The sequence below is a fragment of the Trichogramma pretiosum genome, unplaced genomic scaffold (genome assembly GCF_000599845.2).
Source record: "Trichogramma pretiosum strain Unisexual culture from Peru unplaced genomic scaffold, Tpre_2.0 scaffold15, whole genome shotgun sequence".
NCBI lineage: Eukaryota > Metazoa > Arthropoda > Insecta > Hymenoptera > Trichogrammatidae > Trichogramma > Trichogramma pretiosum.
The window spans coordinates 1,329,840-1,353,655 of NW_019641686.1; the positions used below are offsets into that span (position 1 = coordinate 1,329,840).

The 23,816-nt window shown below is 40.4% G+C and overlaps 2 protein-coding genes across 2 annotated transcripts; both read left to right on the forward strand.

The window, feature by feature from the left end:
* The first annotated feature begins 386 nt into the window (after positions 1 to 386).
* On the forward strand, positions 387 to 1,956 carry LOC106650014 (ER membrane protein complex subunit 7 homolog). Its single transcript, XM_014367781.2, has 4 exons — positions 387 to 653; positions 918 to 1,176; positions 1,257 to 1,331; positions 1,444 to 1,956. Exons 1-4 carry the CDS (start codon positions 448 to 450, stop codon positions 1,573 to 1,575), a joined length of 672 nt encoding a protein of 223 aa, XP_014223267.1. The 5' UTR covers positions 387 to 447; the 3' UTR covers positions 1,576 to 1,956.
* Positions 1,957 to 9,782: 7,826 nt separating this feature from the next.
* On the forward strand, positions 9,783 to 22,211 carry LOC106650049 (Friend leukemia integration 1 transcription factor-like). The gene is made up of 5 exons (XM_014367830.2): positions 9,783 to 9,927; positions 10,019 to 10,343; positions 10,947 to 11,204; positions 20,615 to 21,005; positions 21,089 to 22,211. Exons 1-5 carry the CDS (start codon positions 9,901 to 9,903, stop codon positions 21,435 to 21,437), a joined length of 1,350 nt encoding a protein of 449 aa, XP_014223316.1. The 5' UTR covers positions 9,783 to 9,900; the 3' UTR covers positions 21,438 to 22,211.
* The last annotated feature ends 1,605 nt before the right edge of the window (positions 22,212 to 23,816 follow it).

The following is a 23,816-nucleotide window of genomic DNA, read 5'->3' on the forward strand; positions in this document are numbered from 1 at the left end:
AATAACAATGGCATTTTGCATATAAAAGGGAAAAAATAATTTAGACTCTCTTGGGCTTGAAAAGGCTGTACTATGGGGCGCTGGATGTGTACCTCGATTTTTTAGCGCTTGTCGTGGCTAACATACCTACTTAGATCCAAATTATATAAATACCATTCTTTTAAGTGATTAGTTAAAAATATATTATTTTTAAAATACATATTAACAGATGGCCGTAAAAAGTACGAAATTCGAGTAAAATTGGCTGAATATATGAAAATGTATTGAAAAATATTTTAAAGCAAATTTTGAATGTTTGTCGCGACTTGAGACCTAACGGGTACTACCAACTTCAGTCGTAACAGCGCAGTGCGCAGTGCGCGTGTTTCGACAGTTGGTATTATACACATAGCAGACGTGTTTGTTGTCGTTGTCACGCGTATATGTGTATCAGTAATAATATTAAAAATGAATCTGTTCCGTTCAACATTTTTGGTTTCTTTGATTTTATGTTTCTTTCTGAGCAGCAGTCATGCTGAAACTGAGGAGGATACGTCCACGGACTTATACGTGATCGAGGGTAAAGTTTTTGGTTGGGAAAACTCAGCAAACTCAGGATGGCAGCTAATGACTCACGTCATGGCCAACGGAGGCGAGCATTACGGATTCCTCAGGTATACAGATTATTGTTGATTTTCAAAGTCTTGTTTTATATCTAGTTTTGTAAGATGGTAATTTATGAATAATCTTTATAGCGTTTGCTTAGTAAAATTATATCTGTGTCGAATAATGTATTGGATATCATTTTTAATTAATTTAGTTATAATAATTGAATGGTTGAACATTCACAACAAACAATAGTTGTCAGTCATGCTAATAACCAAACAAAAATGATATTATGTATAAATATTTTAATTAAATAAACATTTGATTTACAGGGAAGATGGAACATTTGCCATTTCTAACGTACCCCATGGTTCATACATTGTAGAAGTTGTTAACCCCAACTATGCTTATGAGCCTATTAGAGTAGAAATTAATTCCAAGGGAAAATTCAGAGCAAGAAAAGTCAATTTAATACAAACATCTCAAGTAATACAAGTACCATATCCATTGAAAATGAGACCATTAGCGCCATTCAGGTATTTCCAAGTTAGAGAGCAATGGAGAGTGACTGACTTCTTATTCAATCCAATGGTAAGTAATTTACAGTTATTTAAAATTGAATTTGCATCATAATTGTTACATTTCATTAATGTGTTTTATTTTTCCCACAGATTCTCATGATGATTGTACCTCTCTTACTCGTTATGGTTTTACCTAAATTAATAAATGATCCTGAAACTAAAAAGGTAAAAATTTTTGTTTTTACTTTTTAAATTCAACTGAATTGAAAGAGCCTCATTTTAATAAAAAGTAAGTTTAAACTTATCAAAAAGTTATAATATGAATTATTTTCTGCAGGAAATGGAGCAGTTGAACAGTTTAACAAATTACAATATGCCAGAAATGTCGGAGTTGATAACTAGTTTTCTATCAGGAGGAGAAAAGCAGAAGCAGAAACCAGTGAAATATTCCAAAGTGAAAACAAAGTAAATTACTGTTTGTTTTATATTTCTAGTCTCAAATGAATTTTATAGTAGCATTTTAAAATGCAATTCACATTTGATACAAAAATAAGGATCACCATTCTTGTTTTTACAACTGTATATAATTCATAAAGTGTGTATTAGAAAAATTAGGATGGGTTATCACAATACTAATGAATGCTTGTCAGCAGCTCTTGTTACATTTGGAATGATCGTTTTTATTATTTCACTTTGTTAATCGACCAAATGATTAAAAATTTCAATGTATGTAAAACTTGAAATGAATTTTATCGTACTACTTTAAATTAGAGAATTACAATTCATTGACTAGCCTAAATTGTATGATTCACTGTTTTTAAAAATTATATAAATGTTTGTATCTCTTAAATCGAATGTCTACTTTTATTTTATGTATTTAGAGTTACCAACGCATAACTAACTCATCGAATTAGATTTATTTTCACGTCATTGGGAAGATTTTGATTACATAATCTGGTCCTTATAATTCAATCGTCTTGTCCAGTGTAGGTATCTCGTATTTGTGCGTCAAAAAAACACTTCTTCGATTTTGACAAATCAGTTTTAATAAGGAGACAAACGATACGAGGATGTTCTCTGCAATATTCTCAGATATACATATGGGAGAAATATTGCAGCTACGGCGCCGCCACCTATATAGAGACTTAAAAAAGCCATATTTCATCGCTAGTAACGATGCTGATTTCGCTGGTAAAGACTGGAGAATAGGGACCCACCGGCGATGATCACACGCACGCGCCGCACAAGGAGGGAGAAAAAGAGATGCAAATGTCGATAATACGCCGCATACAAAGGTGTCGGGCCTTTGCTAATTTCGCGCGAATAGAAGGAGGCTAATACAGGCGGTGTCCACCGCGCAGAGTGAAAATTGTCAACGTCCATATAGACATGTGAGCGCGGCTTATTACGACGGCAATATATCGCCGAGTGAAAATAATCTGCATAAAGGCACGTTTACCACTGGGTCGGGGCCGCTACAGGTGGTACAATATCTGCGACCGCTGACCACCCATGTGATTTCTTATTCTGCGAGTGTGTATAATAATACCGAGAATGCAGATCGGAAATTTGAAAAAAAGGACATTATCAAGAGAGATCGAGAGAAAGAGTCGACACCTTTTCTCGCGGCGGCGACGCATAAAACACGATAAATATATAGTTATCGCATTTTGCGTCCGATCCTATGTAGCAGGCGCTTCGCTTGCTTTTAACTTTGTGGTTCTTTCAACGTTTACCAGAGAGCAGATAACGTCTTCTTTTCCTTAATTTTAGATTGTGCCTATCGAATGTTATATTTCAGATAAAGAACACCGGCACAGAGTTTTTGGTCAATTTTACTAAGTAAGTAATTTTGAATCGCGTTCAGCCCTATTAATTTTGGACGTTGGATTTTTTTACTTGATTAATTTAGTACTGTAGTATGTGCTTTATTATAGATCGACATTTTGTAATGATAAACGATAAAACTACTTTCTAGAAAAATATAATTTAACGAGCTAGAGAAAGTATCAATTAAGCAATAGTTTTATTATTAATATATCGATAATATATTAATAGTCTTTTTCGTTTGATCAGGTAGAGCGAGAAAAAATTTAGATAAAGTTTTCGTTTCACGCATATAATTCGTATACAAATTAGTTACCCAATAAGAGAAAATGATAAAAATCGTATCGGTTCAAAAGGTGGCATTGGTGGTCTATCCGAAACAAACAAAATAGTGAAAAAAAAAATAAATAAAAGCACTAAATCGATAATAATCTGCCCGATCCGCATATGTATACATTATTAAATGCGAGTGTCATCTTTGCCGCCTGTATTGCCACCCGCGGGTATACGCGCCTAAAAACGTGTGTAAAAGCACACCCGCGGTGGCCGATCGTTACCATTTTATTATTATTATTATTGACATCTAACCGTATCCTTTTTACTATATTCATGTTATCCCAACATAGGTGGGCCCAACCGAAAAGGTTTCACGTGTCTAACGATATTCATAAGTATTATATGCACTTTTTTCGGACAGCGGTGTATAATCGTAAAAATACAACTGAATTTACTCGCATGGATGGTCGAAATCAATCTTGAACACGTGTGCCGCCTCAACAATCATCTTCGACGATGTATCTGTGCGCTTCCTTTGTTTTTAATCAAGATGTCTTGGAAAAAATCGATCGAACGTTTTTTATTTTCAACGACAGCTACCTTTGCGATTCAATCATTCAAAAGAGTTATATTTTTTACATATACGAGTGATTCTGACTAACTTTTAAAATAACGCCTAAAAAAATTTTTGATGAAAAATTTAACGGCACAGTATCCGGAATGAATTTTTCTTGAATATTATCAACAAAGAATCCCAAAAATAATAATTCAATTGTAAAATATTTCCATAATTCGAATGCACCGATATTATCATTATTATTCATATACAGACTAAATAAATCGTAAATTCGTAAATCCACTTGATAAAACCAAAAATGAACAAAGGAATGCGTATTATGTAGGCAGGTTGCAACGCGAGGTGGAGAACTCAGCGCTTGGTCAAGAGAAAAAAAAGACAAGCAGTGGCCCACTATCCCACGCCCGAGCTCTATAATCGTTGCGCGTGGCTCGACTTTGGGGTTGCTGCTGCCGCACGAGTTCATCGCCTCGGGCTCTAAGCGTGTACGCAATATGCACGAAGCATACTAATTCCATTGGAATTTCAAGCAATGTAATAAGTTGATTGAAAAAGCTTCATGTCGTTTGCAGAGATATTTAATGTATTGCAGAAAAGAAGTCAAATGATTTTGTAATTTTTGCTCGATAACTTTTTACAGTTGAATGCAATCAAATTAAAAATCCACACTTGAAAATCACCAGTTCAAAAACTACCAAGCATAGTTCAAAAAATAATTACAAGTTTTTAGCAATTTAATGTAGAAAAATTACATCTAAATTAGCTCTACTTGCAAGCGACGAGGAATGTATCGACTCTAAGCGTTTCGTGGCTCTCCGTCTTGTCTTTCAGAGATTTTTCGGCAATCGCAACAAGTGTGTGTGCGTGTGTGGGCGCGCGGGCGAAGGCACGCGAGCAGCCACGCGATGATTCAGCGGCAAAGGATGCGAGAAAAACGCGCGCTCGATTCGGCTCGGCTTGGTGCATATACAGCGGTGTATAGTACATAACAAGCGCTGGAGGCTCTCCGCGGAGCTGCATTCGACTCGAAGTCCACTGCCCACGCACAATGAGCCACCGATACGTCTAATTCCTCCGGCCGCGCTCACGTGCCGGTTTCCGGGAATCCTTCCGTTTTTCTCTCCTCCCTTCGGGCGCGATTCGCACACTCGAGAGAGCTTATAAGTTTGCTCCGCTTCTTTTTTTCTCGTTCTCTTTCGCTATATACTCGACTCATACTTTAGCGATGACTCGGCGCTGCTGCTGCAAAGTGTGAAGGCGCTTCGTTCATCTTTGATGTCGCGCGTCGGTGTACATGCGCTCGTGTGTATAGGAGCACGCGAATGTGGAACAAGAGGAAAAGAGAAAGAGAAAAGAGGGAAAAATGTCGGAGGCCGGGGGGAAAACCGACTCGTCGTGGTAGCGTTGTGCCAAGATCTAGGCGCCACCTCGGCCGCTCGAGTAATCGAGGCGATGCGTGCGTGCCCACGCGCTAATTTCGACCGTAAGGACGCGCGATTCCGGAAGGCACGCGCGGGACGGAAGCTCGTGCGCGTATAGTACGCGACATATTTGTGGCATTGGCGCGCGGGCACGCGAGTTAAGTTTTCGTCACGGCCTGCAGTGGACCCGGTCGAATATAGCTTTAGCGCTGGCGCCATCCCCCCGCAGATTGGCCGGAGATCGCGCGCCACAACTGAACGTACACACAAGCGCCAGCCGCGTTTCGGCGCGCGATTTATTTTCAGCTCTCGCGTGCAGCAGCCTCCCATGCGCATCCCAGCACGGGCGTTATCTAATAGCCTCTCTCTCTCGCTCTCGCTCTGATGATATTTTCTCGAGGCAAATGTCGTTGCGCGCGTGACGCGAAGCGTGCCGAATGTCGCCTGTTATATTTCAGTTGAAGGAGAATAAACGACAAGATGGATGAGATATGTGCGCCCGCCCGTGTGTTTGTAATAATATAACGTTTGTTTGAGCTTTCCACGGACCACAAACGCGCGCCCGAGTTCAGTGAGTAATACAACGCAGTTCGTGGCTCGGGGGCCAATTAATTGTGTAAATTTGGCGCACGAGCGAGCCCCGAGTCGAGCTTACGGCTGCTGCGTTTCGCTCATTTTGCATACGGTAAAAATCATTATGCTCGCGCCGACTCTGCGACAAAATTCTCCCGTCGATTAATTATATAATCTCTTTCTCTCTCGCCTGCTGGCTGTAGCATCTATTTCTTGAAAATATTACAAGACTGAGAAGACGCTTCCTCCGCTGGGTTGAGAGGGAGCGAGGCTAAAAAGGGTTTATCGAGAAGAAGCGCATAAATCGTAGTACACTCGCTGCAATACTAGTCCTCTATACGCTTCAATTCTTTTTTCGCTCAACTTTTGCCGGAATCGTTTTTTCTTTTTGGCTTTATGCTTCGTTTCCGAGTAAAAACGCACCGAGAGAGAGAGAAAGAGAGAGATTTGCCTAGCGATTAGTGTAGTGGCTAGAATATTATTGCCGCTTATAGGTAAGTATACGCGGACGCGCAAAAAAAGAAAGAACCGAAAGAAGCCATCGCTGACGACGTAACTTAAGCCGGCAGCTGGGCACTTCTATGTTCAATAGCTTTCAATAGGACTTGAATAAAACGATTAATTTACGAATCGATCCTTGTAATATGTCTTGTATTGTAGAAGCATACTACGGCACGTGTTCGGCTGCGAATAATTCAATACTAAATTGGAAAGAAAGATATAGGTATTAAAATGCTTTTTCGCGGGTAGACTTGGCGATCGCTCATCCTTTTTCACTTGCAAATTGGATGAATTCATTATTTCATTCCTTGCTGAGTTATTACAATTTGATGAAATTAAATTAGCGATTAACCGCATGTTACGATTGATCATACGTTATGTTTCATACAAATTGCATGGAAATTTATACAAATTCATTTATGATAATTGTTCAATTAATTTTTCAATATACTCATTGAATTTATGCACTGAACACAATTTTGATATCGTATTAAAAGAAAAAAGTCATTTCATTACTAATTCGCTCAACTATGAAGTCGCAACTTTTTACGTATTGACTTTTGCACGCGCACGTAAATATTTATTTTGCATCCTACATTTCTCAGTGCCAATGAAAATTGCTCCTTTGATAAATTGAGTATAATCTTTCGAGAGTGAAAACAAAAATATTCGTCAACTAGAAATCGTTTTCTCCCTCCAATCGAATAAACCCTTATCTATATCGTTATTCTTGAAAAAAACAAAGTCTCTCTCTGAATCTGTCGCAGATTGGCTTTTATATACCTGTGTATCATATACGTAGTACAGGTACACTTTGGCAACTCCCACCGCACACATCATCATCAGCATCCCCACTCGGCTCCTCTCTTTCTCTCTCTCTCTCTCTCTCTCGAGATGCGAATGATCGTGTGGCGTTGGTGCTAAAAATCTTCTTTACCCTTGTTATATTACGTTCTATATATATGTGCGTGTGGAGTCTTATATACAAAATACGCGCGTGCCGCTTTGGACGTGTATATAGGTATAAGCTCTTGAATGGGCCAAACCGATGCTGCGCTGCAGCTTCTTCTCGCACTTGCTGTTTAGCGTCAATCCAGTCGTTGGACTTGCCTGAATGAAGGAGCACCAGTAACAGCACGTGGCTCCGCAAAAACGTGTTCGCAACGCACACGCGCACGATTTAAGCCACGTTTGCGCGCCAATATCCGACTTTTGCAATTGTTGCATCGCGACTGCTTTTATATGCTTTCGTCGTCCTACCGAAAGCTGATGAACTCGAGTGCTGTTGTGCGTCGAAATATCGGCTTATAGTTTAAAAGAGAGAAAATGAACTTGTGCGGGATATATGAACTAAATACAGTGCACGAAACGAAAAGCCGTTGAATCGGTGCAACTGGAAAACGAGTACATTATACATGGGAAAATCCGGAAGCGGATGACTCGAGTTTGCGGTCAATGCGGCATTTCCTGGTATACTAACTGAGTCGATCGCGCAGGACCATCTCTTTGTTACAAGCAAAGGATCAACTGGTTTTCCTATATATAAATATACGCGTTGATGAATCAGCCGGCCCAGACATGACGGCCACACATTCGCCCCTGTCAGTCGAGTCGGGACTGACCGATGATAATTGCTTATTCTACGCCTCGGTGATCGACTCGTCGTTCGATTCAGGTTATCGTTTACAGGTAATCATCATTTTTTCTATCATATATTTCATACAGCTTGTCAAAGTCTTTTGTGAGAGAATATGCGGAATAATTTGATAAAACTGAACAATAGTACGGAACAATGCACGATGCTCAATGTACAAAGGGTTATACGCGGAACGTGCAGTTTCTTGTGTCACTCGTATACTTAATACCTGTTGAATCGTAGTGGGGTTCGGGACGATCGAGGGGTGAAGGGATCCGATGCGCCCTTGGCTCTACATTTCAGACAAGGGCAAGCAAAATAATGCAGATAAGAGCTATACATAGAGATCAGCTTTCTAATATTGCAAAGCCACCAAAGAGCTTTGTTCCAGCTGAGGCTGGACTAGTGTAATTATTTGAGCTTGACAATGTAAATACTGCGGGGGTTGGCTTCGTCTTTTCCTTTTGACCTACCGATAATATTTTTAGATTAAATTAATGTGATTGTCATGGTGCATACATTAATTAAAACGCAAGTGCTTCTTTCCAATTGTTTGCTAAACTCTCAAAATAAATCAGACGAGGTATTGATAAAAGTAATGCTGATATATTTTACTACAACTTCACATAGAAAAATTGTAAGTTTATAATAATACACTCGGCAACAAAATTATCGCAACAAAAAATTTCATCGAAACTTTGTCGATTTTCGAATGCTTCTATCTATTTATCGTATAAACACGATTTCTTTTCGATTTCTTTGAAATTTTGTCCTTTTTCAATCCATATATATTATGATAAGATTCGAGTCAATATCAACTTACCAGTAGTATTTGAGTGCAACGCTAAAAATTACTGGGAAAAATTGATTGTTTGAACGTGTACTAGTACCACAGTAATTTTTTTATTGAAATCTTACATACACCACCGCAAAGTACTCTTTTCAACGAGTAATTTAAAAATAGAGCTCTCTACGATTTTTTTAACGACCAGTAGGTCGTTTTCAAGGTACCATTTAAAGTACGTAAAATCTCTCTTTTAGCTGAAATCAACACGATTTTCTGGGCAAAACGACCTACAGGGAGTTAAAAAAATCGTAGAAAGCTCTATTTTTTTGAAATTACTCGCTGAAAAGAGTACTTTGCGGTAGTGTCTGTAAGATTTCAATAAAAAAATTCCTGTGGTACTGTGGTACACGTTCAAACAATCAATTTCTTCCAGTAATTTTTAGTGTTGCGCTCAAATACTACTGGTAACTCGATATTGACTCGAATTTAATCATAGTATATATGGATTTAAAGAGGACAAAATTAGCAAGAAATCAAAAAAAATTCGTGTCGATACGATAAATATAGCCCAAGATAGAAGCATTTGAAAATCGACAAAGTTCTGAAGAATTTTTGGTTGCGATAATCTTGTTGCCGAGTGTATAAATAATAAATAAAATATTCAACTATGGAGGCTTTGATGCATTTTGATTTTTTTGCAAACTATGTACAATAAAAAAAGTCTATTTATTTTAACTATCTGAAGAACCAAATAAACAATTTTTTTATCAATATTTATGATAATTCCTCTTACTTGATACTTATTTAAGTGTATATGAAATTTATAGAATAAAATATGTTATTTTAATAAATGTATTTCATTGAATAATACATACAGTTGATCACAAATATTGCAATGAGACAAAAAGTTTCTGCGATCATAAAAAAAAAAATAAAACTACTTTTTATTTTGTACAAAAATTTTTTTAAATGTCAATCGTTTTCTAATAATTATTTAATAGAACATTTCCCAAACAAAATCTCGAATATCTCTCGATTGTCTTTCGTCGCTTCGAATCGATCCTCTTGTAAACACAGTTTGAAACAATCAGTCGTAATTATAAGTGATCTTAGTTTAAAAGTGTAACTAATTGTTTGTATCTTTGAAAGATGCTATAGTATAGTAAAATTTCCATGAAATTATAAAACTGTTATCCATGTGTATCAGCAATCTCTACGCGGCGGTAATCATTTTAAGAATAAAAAATCCTCTTTCAACTCTGCTTTTAAAAAAGGCGTCGCATTTGTATGTATGTGTTTTTTTTCATTTTACAGCCATCGGACTCGTCGTTGTATTACGCGTCGAGCTCCTCAGAAGCCTCGTCACCGCTTCTCGATGCATCTACCAGCTACAACATCGAGTTCGACCGCGGCAGCGAAGGCGACGTGTCGTCGACACCCCCGAGTAGTTCGCACACCAGCGACGATTGTCCCTTCAATATCGACTTTGCGCTGAGCTTGAACGACGCCGCACTCGAGGACGATGTCGATGATTCCGGTTCGGTGGGAAAAGGAAATGGAAGGACTGTGAGTGGAGAGGTCGAGAAGGAGGACGATCGAACTGGTCAGTCGCCACAGCAGCAGGTTCTACTGCCATCGGGTGAGTGGGGCACACAAAAATTGTTGCTTGGCGCTTTAACGTCTTCCCCCCCGTGAGCTTGCTACAATGTCGCAAGTTGGTGAAAACTTGCGAGACTAGACTGGACAGTCTATGCAGTCGTGATTTCTCGCGGTCCGCAAGTGGTCTCGTTAAACCTGATATCGAGTTGAAATTGCATTTCATCGAGCACATTTATACGTTTGACGTTTCGGAACTCGGGGACCAGTTTATGCGGTCAACAAAACCTGTGGCCGAGGTTCCCGCGATCGTGCGCATGGTCCCGTAGCTGGATTTTGCTATTTATCTATTACACAAATCGCGTACGTCTGTGTGTGATTTCTACGGTCCCGGCTGGGAAACAAATTTTTAAACCATACTTTGGGAAAGTTTGACCGATAGCGAGTTTTAAAAAATAACGCTTCTGTATGGACATTCACGATCGTGCGAACCTTTTACTCGAGCCATTGCATTTAGTACATAATCGTCGAACGAACAAAACTAGATTTATACAAGCACAGCCCGTTTTGTTATTAAAAACGAGTTGGCCGCGAAAATACGCGTTTGTAAAATGCGACTCATTGAAATTCGTGCGTCTATCCGCAGATCCGTTGGAATGGAGCGCCAAGCACGTGAGCAGCTGGCTGAGCTGGTGCGCCGGTGCGTTCGGCCTGCAACCGGCCCCCGAGCCGGATCTGCTCGCGGGTCTACTGGGCCGCGACCTGCTCAAGTGGAGCCTCTGCAAGTGGATGGAGGTAGCGCCGAGCGCCGGACGTGTGCTGGCCCGTCATCTCGGCTTTCTCAGGCTGCAGTCGTCCGGCCAACAGACCGAGGCCCTGAAACAGATCGAAGCCGATCATGCAGGTGAGTAAGGAGCAGCTTTTGTTCACGAAATTCCTCGATTTCTTTTTTTTTCGTATTCTAGTTGCCTAGACGCGTCGAAAAACCGTTTCTGCATTCCGCTTGCAACGGTCTCATACGACTGTGTATATGCCCCAATGCCAGAGTACCGTTATTATAATAGCATATAGTCTGCCCAGACGCATAATTGGTCAGCGGGTCGCTACATTAAGCTCCTTTTTCTCTCACCAAAACGTTTCATATGTTTTGATATTTTTCAATAAATGAAGAACATTTAGAAATTTTTCATTGTCCAGTTGCTTTTCATAGCGACGGACATTATCATAATATTTTTTAGCTTTAATTTCTTGACAGCTTGTTCGTGAATTCATTCGCTGACATATTTATTATAGCCTATTTTATTTTTATGCACACTCGAAATAACTTCTTCTTCTCCTTATTTCTTATTCTGCCCGCAAATTATGGAAGTACTTAGTAGTTAATAATAATGTCGATTATAAGATTCACGCAGCACACGTGTCGCGCGCGCGATTTTTCATGCAAAAATTACACGAGTGAATTTTAACATCAACACCTCGGCCGATGTTCGAATGGTAATAAATCTCTCGATACATGGGACTTGCAAATTCGGCGATATTATTATATGCTCATGTAAATCTGATTCAGAGAATTCATCGAACCGCAGCGATCGTTATGACTACACTCACGCTTGCAGATAATCAAATTGAAATGGAAATCTAGCTTATTATACATACGAGCGTAGTAAAATTAGAAGGAGAAAAAACAAACACACGGTTCAGGTTGAACACGATTATTGTATAAATAAAAAAAAAACAAACAAATCGTAAAAACAGAACGAGGACATTTTCAAGCTCACAAGAACGAAGAAGACGCGAGCGCGGGGCCAACTTAATGCCTTGGCGACGCTATACGTTCTAAGCTTCGTCGCGATGATTCACTCCGCGTATATATACCAAAGTACGTATATATACCTGAGGCATGAATAATTGATCGACCACAAGAATAAAAACGAGCCCTCGAGAATATTACTTAGCAAAAGTTTGAAGGAAAAAAAACGAATTGATTTCGATGATAGCTCTAAACTTCGTTGAAAAACTTTTTTTTTACTTTAAAGCTGGAGACGTGGCACTACATAGGCCTGCGAATGCTATATGGTGACAGGCGCGACATTATAATAACGTATTTATGCATATAATATACATATAAACGGGTTATAATCGACGTCGCGCAGTTGACGATTCGCTCTGCGCAGCCCTCGTACGTGTCGATACTTTTAAAATTTTTTCCATAAATAGCCATTGTTCGCGAAATTGTTCAAATAACTCATTTAAACGTGCTTAGGTATTTTTATGGACATTTCTTTCGCGCTTATTTAATTTTAAATGCGAGATTGTTGTATAATATATACCGGTGAGAAGACATTACTTAATTGAGCCGTAATGTGGTCCATCCTCGTATACGTTTTAATGAAATTCTTAATACGCGTAGTTTACACTAGCGCACGCGACTTTGAGCGTAGAAATTTTTTGCGCGAAACCGAGCTTATAAATATTAGCGAGGAATTTACGATCGTCCGGAAAATCGAGATTTCATCGTCGAAGAGCCCTTTGCAAATTATGAATTATTTTAAGGACAGCCAGACGCGAGTCGCTTCTTCGAAAGGCTAATACGCTCCTGGACACTTTCTTAGATCTCATCGTGTTACGTTTGTGGATTGCGCAATTTACGGTCCCTTTAAAGCCCATCGACATTTTATAATATATTTTATAATATACAACAGTAATTTAGTATGAATATATTACTTTCGATCGTTCATTTCGATGCGACGCAATTTTATATACATATGGACATTGGACACTCGTGCGCGAGCGTCTCATCTGCATCGGGCGAAATTTCCGAAAAATCATTTGTATTCCGTCACATTGAGCTGCGAGGTGAGTTACGTATAGTCATGAATTTTTCGTACAATATTTATGTCGAAGAGTGACGATCTTAATCTTTGCGTTAACGCGACGTTAAATACATCGTTAAACCATACCGATTATAATCGAGGCTTGGAAATATTGTCGCTTCGATAGTCCATGGGTAAAATTGACTGCGTCCGAGCACACGTGCAATTGATAACGTGCTCCAAAATCGCAGGGTCCATCCGAAATCACTCGAGGTACAATTTCACAAAAGCTATTGTCAGGTCAAAAGCTTTTTTTTCTAACGATATGCAAGCTAGGCCTGAGACAGCTCACATTGCGTGCAGCAAAACTTTTCTCCGATATAAACGGTAACGTATATCCAAAAGCCGCGTATGTATAAGTAATAACTGCTAGAATTACACGCATATATGAGTATAGTTTTGCGGTGCAACAGCTTACGTATATACGCATATAGCTTTGGGTATTAAGGCTCAAGCCCATGCAAACAGAACGTCAGTCCATGCATAGGCCCAATAAATAGGCGCGATTCAACTTTCTAATAGCCGAGACAAAAGACGCGAGCTCACAATGGCCGATACGATTCTCGACACAGTGCAGCGCGTTTTGCATATATCGTGGACAGTCTGCCCCGAACGTATATTACACATACAGAGAGAGAGAGCAAATGGGCGGTGTCCAGCGAATACAGTGTCGTGCACGTAACATGCCTCTGTGCACCCATCGCGTGTCCTCGCACACATACACAGGCTGCGAGCGCGACACGTATACGGACACACGCGAAAATCTCTAATCCTATAAATATTCATCGGCCCATGCGGTGGACTGCACGTAACATGTGCATTTGCGATTGTGAGCAAGGCTGAGGATCGTCGTCGGTCCCCTGAGCCTCCCTCCCCCTCGCCCGAACTCTATGCCTACATACACGTAGATGTATGTGTGTGCATGTGTGGCCCGTAACATACATTACGAGGATATTCGTTGAATCTAGCAACGGGACCTAGACTCGAGTCTCGGAAGTAGCGAATATTCTTATGGGTATACATGTACATGGACTGACCAGCGTGAAAAATCGTGCGCTTACACATATATAATATCCGCTGGCCGGCCGGACTCTCACGCACGCCCTTTATACGCGTCCACATAGTGTAGGTACGATTGTAAACTTGCCGAATCGGGTTTCCTGTTTTTCGGGCCTCGGACACCAGGAAGAACCTGTTTGTCTCCCTCTCGCTGCTGCGCTGCAGGTACATCGCCCTGCACACATACCCCATACACACACACATACACTTGCACAAGGGGTGATATATTTAATGATCCTATTTTCGAGATTCACGGCTATTGTGCCGTCTCTCGCTGTGTGTGTATATATGCGAGTACAGAGCCCTTACCGGAAGAGAAAAAAGGAGATGGAGAGAGAGAGAGTTAGGAGCAACCGTTTCGGACAGTAGCAGCCCAGCAGCTCTGCACCCCTGTTTTGTTTGCTTTGGCCCGGACGACTGTCTATACAAGTATGCGTGGCTTGCGCGTGCCGTCGGCCCGTTTCGCGATGTCCATTATCGATAAGACCGCACTATACAACACGTACGGGGCCCGACTTTTCACACCCGTTATACCACCGCTATACGGCAACGCGCTAACGTCCAGTGAAAAAGCGATTGAAAGAGTAGAGTACCAAAGCGAAGAAAAGGATCGGGGCTGGCGATAAGCGGCCCAGATTCACTCGAGAGATTAATTTACGGTGACTTCACGATTCTTCTTTTCTTCTACTCTCTCTCTCAATCTCTCTCGCTCTATTCACCCCTATTACTATACGTAGTGTAAACTTGTACTTTATGGCTCTCAAGATCCAAGACCTTCGGCGGGCAGCTAAATCGATTTCGCTCATTACCCTTTTTCTCTCTCGCTGTGTAGCCGGAAATCGAATGGTCTTTTTTCTTAACCGATAGCCCACCCAACCCGATACGGCGAGCTTGATGGCTCTGCGTTATTTTCCATCTGACAATCGATAAGAGGGAAAATTATAAGAAATATTTTAAAGGGACGTAGAGGAAGAATAAGCCCGCATATTCGAGCGGATAATCTAAGATTTCGTGTGGGCATTATACAAAGTCGAGAAAACTTTTGCAGCTTTTCATTTGAATTTCAAATGTATTACACCCTATTTACGAATCCGATGTATACGTATACACTCGGATCTAGGAAGAAGCATTGATATCTTTTGATTCGCCGAATGAAAATGTACACAGAGTCTCACCAGTTCAACTTTTATGTATGAATACATATATTTACCCTCGAACAATAGTCCGGTTCTTTGTTTTACGGTTCCGGGCATCGTCGAGAAACACCATTGGAAGAATGGGTTTAGTACGTCGTAAAAATTCCGGTTCAATTACGGCTCTTCCTTCCTCGCTGCGGGTCGCGCGTCTCCTAGATCGAGTCGAGTACCTATACCGCATCACATGTATATATACTTGTACGCGAGACGCGCACTCGCGCGATATGGAACGAAATTCCTCGCTCTATGATGCCTGCCCATGATGTGTATAACAAATAGTGCCGGTCATGTACAAGATCAGCAGCAGTAGCAGCAGCTGCCGCCGCGCATATAACGTCGTTAAAAAATGTACAAAGATTAAGCTTTCGTACTTAAATTCGACAACGGGTTTTGTCGACCAAGAGATTTCGATACTAACGATGCTTCGCGCGCGCATCGGGCCCAGTTTCCTATATGACATTTGTCAGGCGTCAAAAATTAAGAATGATTAATAGAACTTGACTCAGGCACTGGTCATAAGCTCTTGCACCGCGTCGTCTTCCAGCGGATATAGATGGAGAAAAAAATTGTTCGCATCGCCGCATATCTTATACGCTCCACTGTACCTTGAGTAGTTTTTCAGGCGTAAAAAGTACGTGTATACGCCATTTCCCACATGGGACGGAATGGACACGGCGGCTACTCTCCTGTATATATATGTATGCATGCTCGTACTAAACGCTGTATGCGCAACACAGCAACGAAGGGCCTTCTCGAAGACACTAAATTAATGGGGTGTCCGTATAATCGCTTGAGAAAAGGTCAAGAGAATTCGAGAGACGGGGCCTACTTTGCAGCTACGTAATAAGCCTCGCACTGTCCACTGCTGCACATCTCTCGTTATTGTATTCAACATATTTATCAACTTTTTCGACGAGTCACCTTGCCTCGTTATAACTTTTTAGCATTATGAATTTTGTCAATTTCCCACTAACTTCTTTCACGTCGCTCATAAAACGAAACGCGCTGAATAGGCGGCAAAAACACTCGCTTTGATGCCTCGTATAATTAGCCTCGCTGCAACTCGAGGTCGCGTACGAGATAAACTCTCGGAAGCCTCGATCCCTGTACGGGTGCGATTGTCTTTTTCTCTGGCCGCGGGCGACTCTTGTGTACACACATTTACGGCGCAAATGACTATAGCAAAGACAGCTTGCAGGGGAATGCCGATGATTCGAGTGCGTGTCAAATTTAGCAAGGCTACCTTACACACTGCAGCATGTGGAAACCCGCGGGCGCAGGCAGCGGCTTTTCATATTCCCCATGTGGTGTTTGTGTATTGCATAGAGAGTCTCCCGCGCGTCACATTTACCATAGAATAAGCATGTCTTATTTTAAGAGCTCATGAAAGTGTAGTGCGCCAAGAAGATTAAAAAGTTAGGTAAATTTATACGAGCAGGTGTCAAATATTTATTAGAATATGCTTAACAGTGGATAAAAAATTGTCATCCTTTAAAGTGTCACACTGTTAATGAAAGAATTTAAAAAACTTGAACCCAACTACGTCAATATGGTTTGGATGGATTTGAATTTCAGGTAGAAAGAAAACAGGAATAAAAAAATGAAAAATCTTGCCGCTTCTTACATACAGCCCAAAAGCGGCAGCCCCAAACGAAATGAAAAGCAATCGAGAAAACTCGTAAAAAGAAAGCTCATCGTGTCTGTATGCCCGTATACATAAGCAGAAAAGTGCGTGTGCACACAGTAGCAGCAGCAGCAGCAGCAGCAGCAGCAGCAGCGGCAGCAGAGCTCATATTATTATATAGGCGTCGAGGTCTCGGGTAAAGTAAGACTCGCGCGCTTGGCAAGTTAAGCCCCGGCGGAAGATATATGGCGGGCCGTTTGAAGCCCGAGAGTGAGAAAAGAGCGAGGGACTAAGCTATGTAGCGTTGGTTCACGCGCTGGCAAAACTATATACGTATACGATAGCAACCCTTGGACACGTTCACGTATACGTTCATCCTCTCTATACGTGTATGAGTGTGTGTGTGTGTGTGTGTGTGTGTGTGTATACGACTGTATTGCGCGCGGCGTTTATTAAGCGAATCAGTGTTATCGCGCGCGCGGCGAGAGCCCTCATGAATAAGGCATCGAGAGTCCGCCCTTGTATATGTATACACAGCCAAAGCTCGGGTGAGCAGTGGCACCCCGCGGGCTCCATCTCTCTCTCTCTCTCTCTCTCTCTCGCTATATTGTTTTCTTGATGAGCTCAAGCTCGCAAGCGATGATGTGCCTCGCGCGCATATATATACCCGACCGTTTCGTTTATATGCACTGCTCCTATATATACTTTACTTGCTCCTCGACGCTTTCCTACGATTTTGTCACATTGTATAAAATTATATACATATGTACTATCGAGTTTCCCTTTTTTTCATATTATACATGTGCAGCGCAGATTTTTTTATACGTAGTCGATGCCGTTGATGGTCGAGCCGTGCCGATCGAGAGAAGGAAATTCTGTTAGCTTGGAGAGGCTTACGCGATAAATTGCCCGAGTCGAAATTGTCAGTCCGAGATGTATGTAGACCTCGGCTTTCTCGGACTAACCCAGTATAAGATAATGTTTATTCAATTTATTATATTTTGTTCTTGATATTATTTATTTTATTTGGAGTAGTATTTAAATTCAACCCTTGATTACAAAATATATTTTCAATTTTCGATCTATATAAATGTTTAGATCAATTAAAAGCCTTCGAAATGCAGTGATTTTTTTCAACTTATTTGCTGTATTTCCTTCATTAGTAAAATTTAGATAGCACGAAACTAACGATGCAAATTTAATCAAACTCAATAATAACAAACACAAAAAATTGATAATTTCCAGCCACTTTATAATAAATCGAAAACGAAATAATCTTAAAAATTTTAATTTGCTTATTAACGAAACTCCTAATCAACGTTAGCCCAATTAAGTAATTGCACCCATTGTCGGAAAATACGTGACGCGCACTAGATCAACTCTCTTTGCAGCAGTGCCCGCAGTTTAAGGCGCTGAGCTTGACCTATAGCAGGTCACCGTCGCTCCACAAGTATATCGCGGTGGCTTACAACACACTCGGCACAATGCACAATAAAGGCAAAGCACACGTGAAAACATTCGGGCGCACCGCACACGTCTCTCGTGTCCTCGCGGCGCACATACAAATGTACATAAGTATAGCGTTATTACGTCGAGCAGGCATGTGTTACGTAGCAGGTAAAAAAGGAAACGAGGAGAAAAAAACTCGCCCGTCTCGTAGAGTTAGCCGCGCTACGTATGAGCGCTAGGTACGCGACAACCCCCCGAAAGTGCAATGTCTATGCGTGCAAGGGTAGCGCGAGGAAGGAAGGAAGGAAGGATAGGCCGCCCGAGAGTGGACGAGGCCGGGGTAGAGGGGGTGACAGCGCGATAAGGCCTCCTGCGAAAGGTACAGAGAGAAATGACACTTGGAGCCCTTGCCGAAGGTCGCCTCGGCTCGCCAGTCACGTTCTGGACATCGTCCTCGGAACACCGACTGCTCTGCTCCGCTCGAGCCTCGCACACTAAGCGCTACATTCTGCACTGTTCATGTTCACCAAGTAACAGTGTTCAGTTCCGATACCGTACGCAGCAATAACCAATCAGCTGTTTGTGCCCTTCGGTTTTGTGTGGTGTCCACGCGTGTTGTTATTGTTGTTGTGCTGTGCTTTCCAAGTGATTGCGCGAATGAAGTTGTTGTTCAAGCTCTCTGTTTTCAAAGTTTTTTTGGAAGTGAATTGACGACGACGACGCACGACGTGCAGTGTCCACTGCTGTTCCCAAGAAAAGATCGACGTTTTTCTCTTTAATTTTAATTTTTAAGAAATTTTTTCTTTCTTGTTTAGCGAGCTATTTCATTCGGTTTTTTAATTGTTGAAAAATTAATATCATTGAGCTTGCTATCGATTCATATTAAATACCTTGACGAATGAAATTGCTCTTGTAACTTTTCTAAAAAAACAAAAACAGAATTAACACAGATTTTATTCTTTCTTTCAAATTAAATAGAAACTCTTAATATAATTTTTTTATTCATAAGATTTTATTTCATTTTTTTCAAGTCTTATTATTACCCGATACGACAAAATGGTTATCCATTAGGTTAGAAAAAAGTCTATGATAGGGGATACATAACTCAACGAGCTCGCCATATAATATGCCAACTTTGGATCTCGCGCTTACGAGCCGTTCGGCATCGCGGAGGACCACGAGTCCTTCGAAGCGTTTCTGAGTTATGTGGCGGATTCAGACCCATCATCATCACCACCCATTGCACTTTCAGCAGGATACCAGGATACATCATCCGACGGCAGTGTTTTTGTATAACGGTACATGTGGATTGGCAAAAATTCTTATCGACGAATACATTGTTACTCGCGTATTATTTGAAAAATTAATGGTTGATATTTTTAAACCTACCAAATGTATAAATTAAATAATACGTAATAACATCTTCACGTGAACCGCGATACACGTGGTCGATGAAATGCAAAATCTCATGGCTCGTAAAAAAATGTATCGTGCTTTTAAAAACAGAGTGCCCGAAATAATTCACCACAAGTGTTGAGCGTTTCGCGCAGGCTTCTATGGTATTTATGATTCGTTGTCGACGCGATGCATACCGAGAAAGCGCGCGCGATCGATCGTTCTTTTCTCGTTGATCTATTGCGAGAGTAGCTTCGAAAACTACATTTTTTCTCTGTACCAAGAAATGCCAATTTCTTCATGCAAGATCAGTGGATGAATATACACTTTGTAGAATGAGTCATCCCATCTCTTTGCTCCGTTAGCTTGACTAGATTATAAAAAAAAAAATATGTCAAAGTCTACTGCTGGGTATGTTGTGATCGTGCGAACAGCAAAAACAGCAATAAATTAAGTAATTATACACGAGCCTCACGTCTTATTTCGCACAAATGAGCAATCATAAAGAAGTAATATTCGAATTCTCGTCGTATATCCCGAAATGATATAATGTCGAATTGGCGTTGAGCCGATGGACTTGGCAGCGCGAGACTTTGAATACTGCACAGGCGCTTTAACGCAGGTACCCCCCTCGTGGCGCGCCGTCCTATATACCATAGCTTCGATATACGTGTATATCGTGCGTTTGCTGAATTCCCTCTCTCTCGTCTTTCGCCAGAACGGCTCAACCTTCTACATCGCACGAGTCCACTGATTGGAGGAGGCGTCGGCGGCGGGCAGTCTCCGCATCATCACCTTCACAGTAACCACCTCCACCAGCAGCAACAGCAGCAACAGCCATCGTCGCCGGCTCAGCGCCAGCAGCAGCAACAACAGCAGCAGCAGCAGCGGCAGTCCCCGTCGCAGACGCAACAACTCGGGGGTGGTCAGGTGCAGCTCTGGCAGTTCCTCTTGGAGCTGCTAGCCGATTCGTCGAACGCGTCCTGCATCGCGTGGGAGGGCTCCAACGGCGAGTTCAAGCTCACCGATCCGGACGAGGTGGCCAGGCGCTGGGGCGAGCGCAAGTCCAAGCCCAACATGAACTACGACAAGCTTTCGCGCGCGCTAAGGTTCCTTGCTGTCTACTTATTTTAGAGTATATAAAAAAATCGGATGAAAAAATAAATTTATAATCTCGTGTCCTTCTTTGCAGGTATTATTATGACAAAAACATCATGACCAAAGTCCACGGCAAGCGCTACGCTTACAAGTTTGATTTCCACGGCCTGATGACGGCCTGCCAGATACAGTCCGGTTCACCGCTCGACGCGACGGTTCTCGTTGGGCCACGAGCGGCCACGAGCTACGCCCAACACTCGGCTCTCTACGCGCCGCATCATCATCATCATCATCATCATCATCCTCCTACGACCCTTCAACCCACCGCGGCTGCGACGGCAGCTCTGCACCCGGTGCACATCGTGCCGACTCGAGCTCTATCCAGTCCGCCCCCTGCTCCTGCACATCACTTCTGGCCGTACAGATACTCGCCCCCTAAATAGCTGCTGTACATTTTTTTCATGAGCAGTGAAATTGTAAATATTATGTAGTACGCGAGGACAAAAGCTTTGAAGCTCTTGGTCTTTCGCGAGACAGGAATAGTTTTGTTTTGATGGAATTTTTCAATCGAGCGATGATTCGATCTGATATATTCAAGATAGATTCGAGTTCATCGTAGTTGATGTTTGTGTGATATTAAATAGCGTTTTGTTTTCGTAGATTTTCATGTACACTCTTAATTTACTAAAAAAATAATATTTAGGTTTGATTTTTTTATGCGCACGCGAAAGGTCTTTTTACCGATATTGCGAAAAGACAGAAAAAAAACGCTTTTTCAAGTACAAAGATATGATAGTTTAACCGAAGTACCTTTTGATATTCATCATCCATTGACAATATACAATACTAAATAATTCATGTAAATTTTAATCTGTACATAATATATGAACAAGCGTAAATAATGCGGTTAAGTAGTAAGTTATGCAGTTGTTTGTATTTTGAACGGTATTCAACAACTTTTATCGATGCAAATAAGTGTTTAACAATTATCTGCATAATAAATTAAAATTCATTCGATTTTTTGAATAACTTAACCATTTTTTTCAGTACATTTGAATCGTTGAAAGTCAAATTAAGAATCAATCAAAGAATATTTTTATTTTTCAATGTGTTGTAGTCCGAAATTGGCTAAAATAATCTTACAATTTATTGTGTTTAAAAGTCTTTATTTAGAATAATGGTTTTAATTTTTCGTTATGAAATTTTTTCAGAGTGTTCGATGAAAAGTTATTTATATAGTCCATAAATTAAATATGTTTTAAATTGATTTTCCAATGGTTTAATTAAATTTGTTGCAAAAACTTTGTTTTATTAATAAAGTTAAAATATTAATGTTCTTGAACGCAGCAAGCACTTATAACTAAGAAATATAAAAATTAATAATGTATGCGTAATTTTGAAGAATTTTTTATTCAAGATGTGATATTTTCATGTAAAAGAATGACTGTAAAATTTGATCCATAGGATTTTTCAAAATTGAATATGCATGTTTCAAAAATGTATTGCCATTATAAGTTGTATACTTTATTAAAATTGATACAAGTATAAAAATAAGTAAATTCTCCAAGTTGAAAATTGTATTTAGACAGTTGTACTTATCAGTTAAGTTTATTGTAGTCTACGCCATATTGTCATCCCGAATGCGGTCACATTTTTATTGTAAATAATACATTGCGTGCTATGATTAATATAAATATAATGAAGTTTGTCTGTTCATTTCACATACTCATGTAAATACAAAAAAAATGTAGAAAAAATGTGGCTTCACTCGTAGTAATCTAACATAATCACGTTCATACAAGTTATAAATCAACTACGTCTTTTTCATGCAAAAAATAAATAATTTCTACAATTTGTTAATATTGTAAATTTGCTTGGTTATTTTTATCTATGAAAACTTGTTATACAATAAAAAATGATCATCTTTTTTTTAAATAATTGATTCGTTTCATTCACAGTGTAGCTGTCTTTAAGTATTTTTTTCTAGTAAGATCGAATTTTTACAGAGTTTCGGAACAAATGATGCAAATTGATCACTGTATTAACCTACGGTGTTTTTGACAATAGATTTTGAATTTATGATGGTATTGTAATAAGTAATTGTAATGAGCTCTTTTCTTAGCCCAGTACTTCTATAATTAAATCAACGTACAGTTGTCTCATATCTTTTAGCGTAGTGTCAAGCGAGAAGTTTACATAAAATAAATTAACATTCATATCTCATAATGCACACTATCCGATTTAGTATTAAATCTATGGTTTACAACTGTTGTTTTTTACTGCTTATCGTTGAGGGCGGCAGTCGCTGTGGCCGACGGTGACGTTTCTCAGCACACAGCCTGTTGGGCGGCAGGACCCATTGAGGATGTTATATCTGTTGAAGACGCCAAAGATATCAGAGCTGTTGTTCAATCCAGTTGCACCACCCACGACACTTGAACATAATCGAGAGCCCTTGTACTTTTCACTCGGTTATTATAAATGCGATCGCTCAGAGCTACGCTTATGACAATAGTTGGAAGTCTGATGATTCCCAGGCATAGCTCCGTCGTACTCAACTGTAATATCCGATCTGCCTCGAGCTTAGTTGTTGCTCAGCTTATATACTTTCAGTTTCAATCTTATGCGTCAACATCTTTCACCCTTGTTTACTGAAAAGCAGAGGAAAGCGCATGTCGCTATTTTCGTGGATTCGCCGAATTATGATGCACATTTTTGGGTTTAAGATTATTGTTGTTTATTTTCAATGTCGTTTGACGCATGTTTATGCCTTTGAATATTTTTTCTTTGCAGTCATTCATTTACCCGGACTCTTGCACATA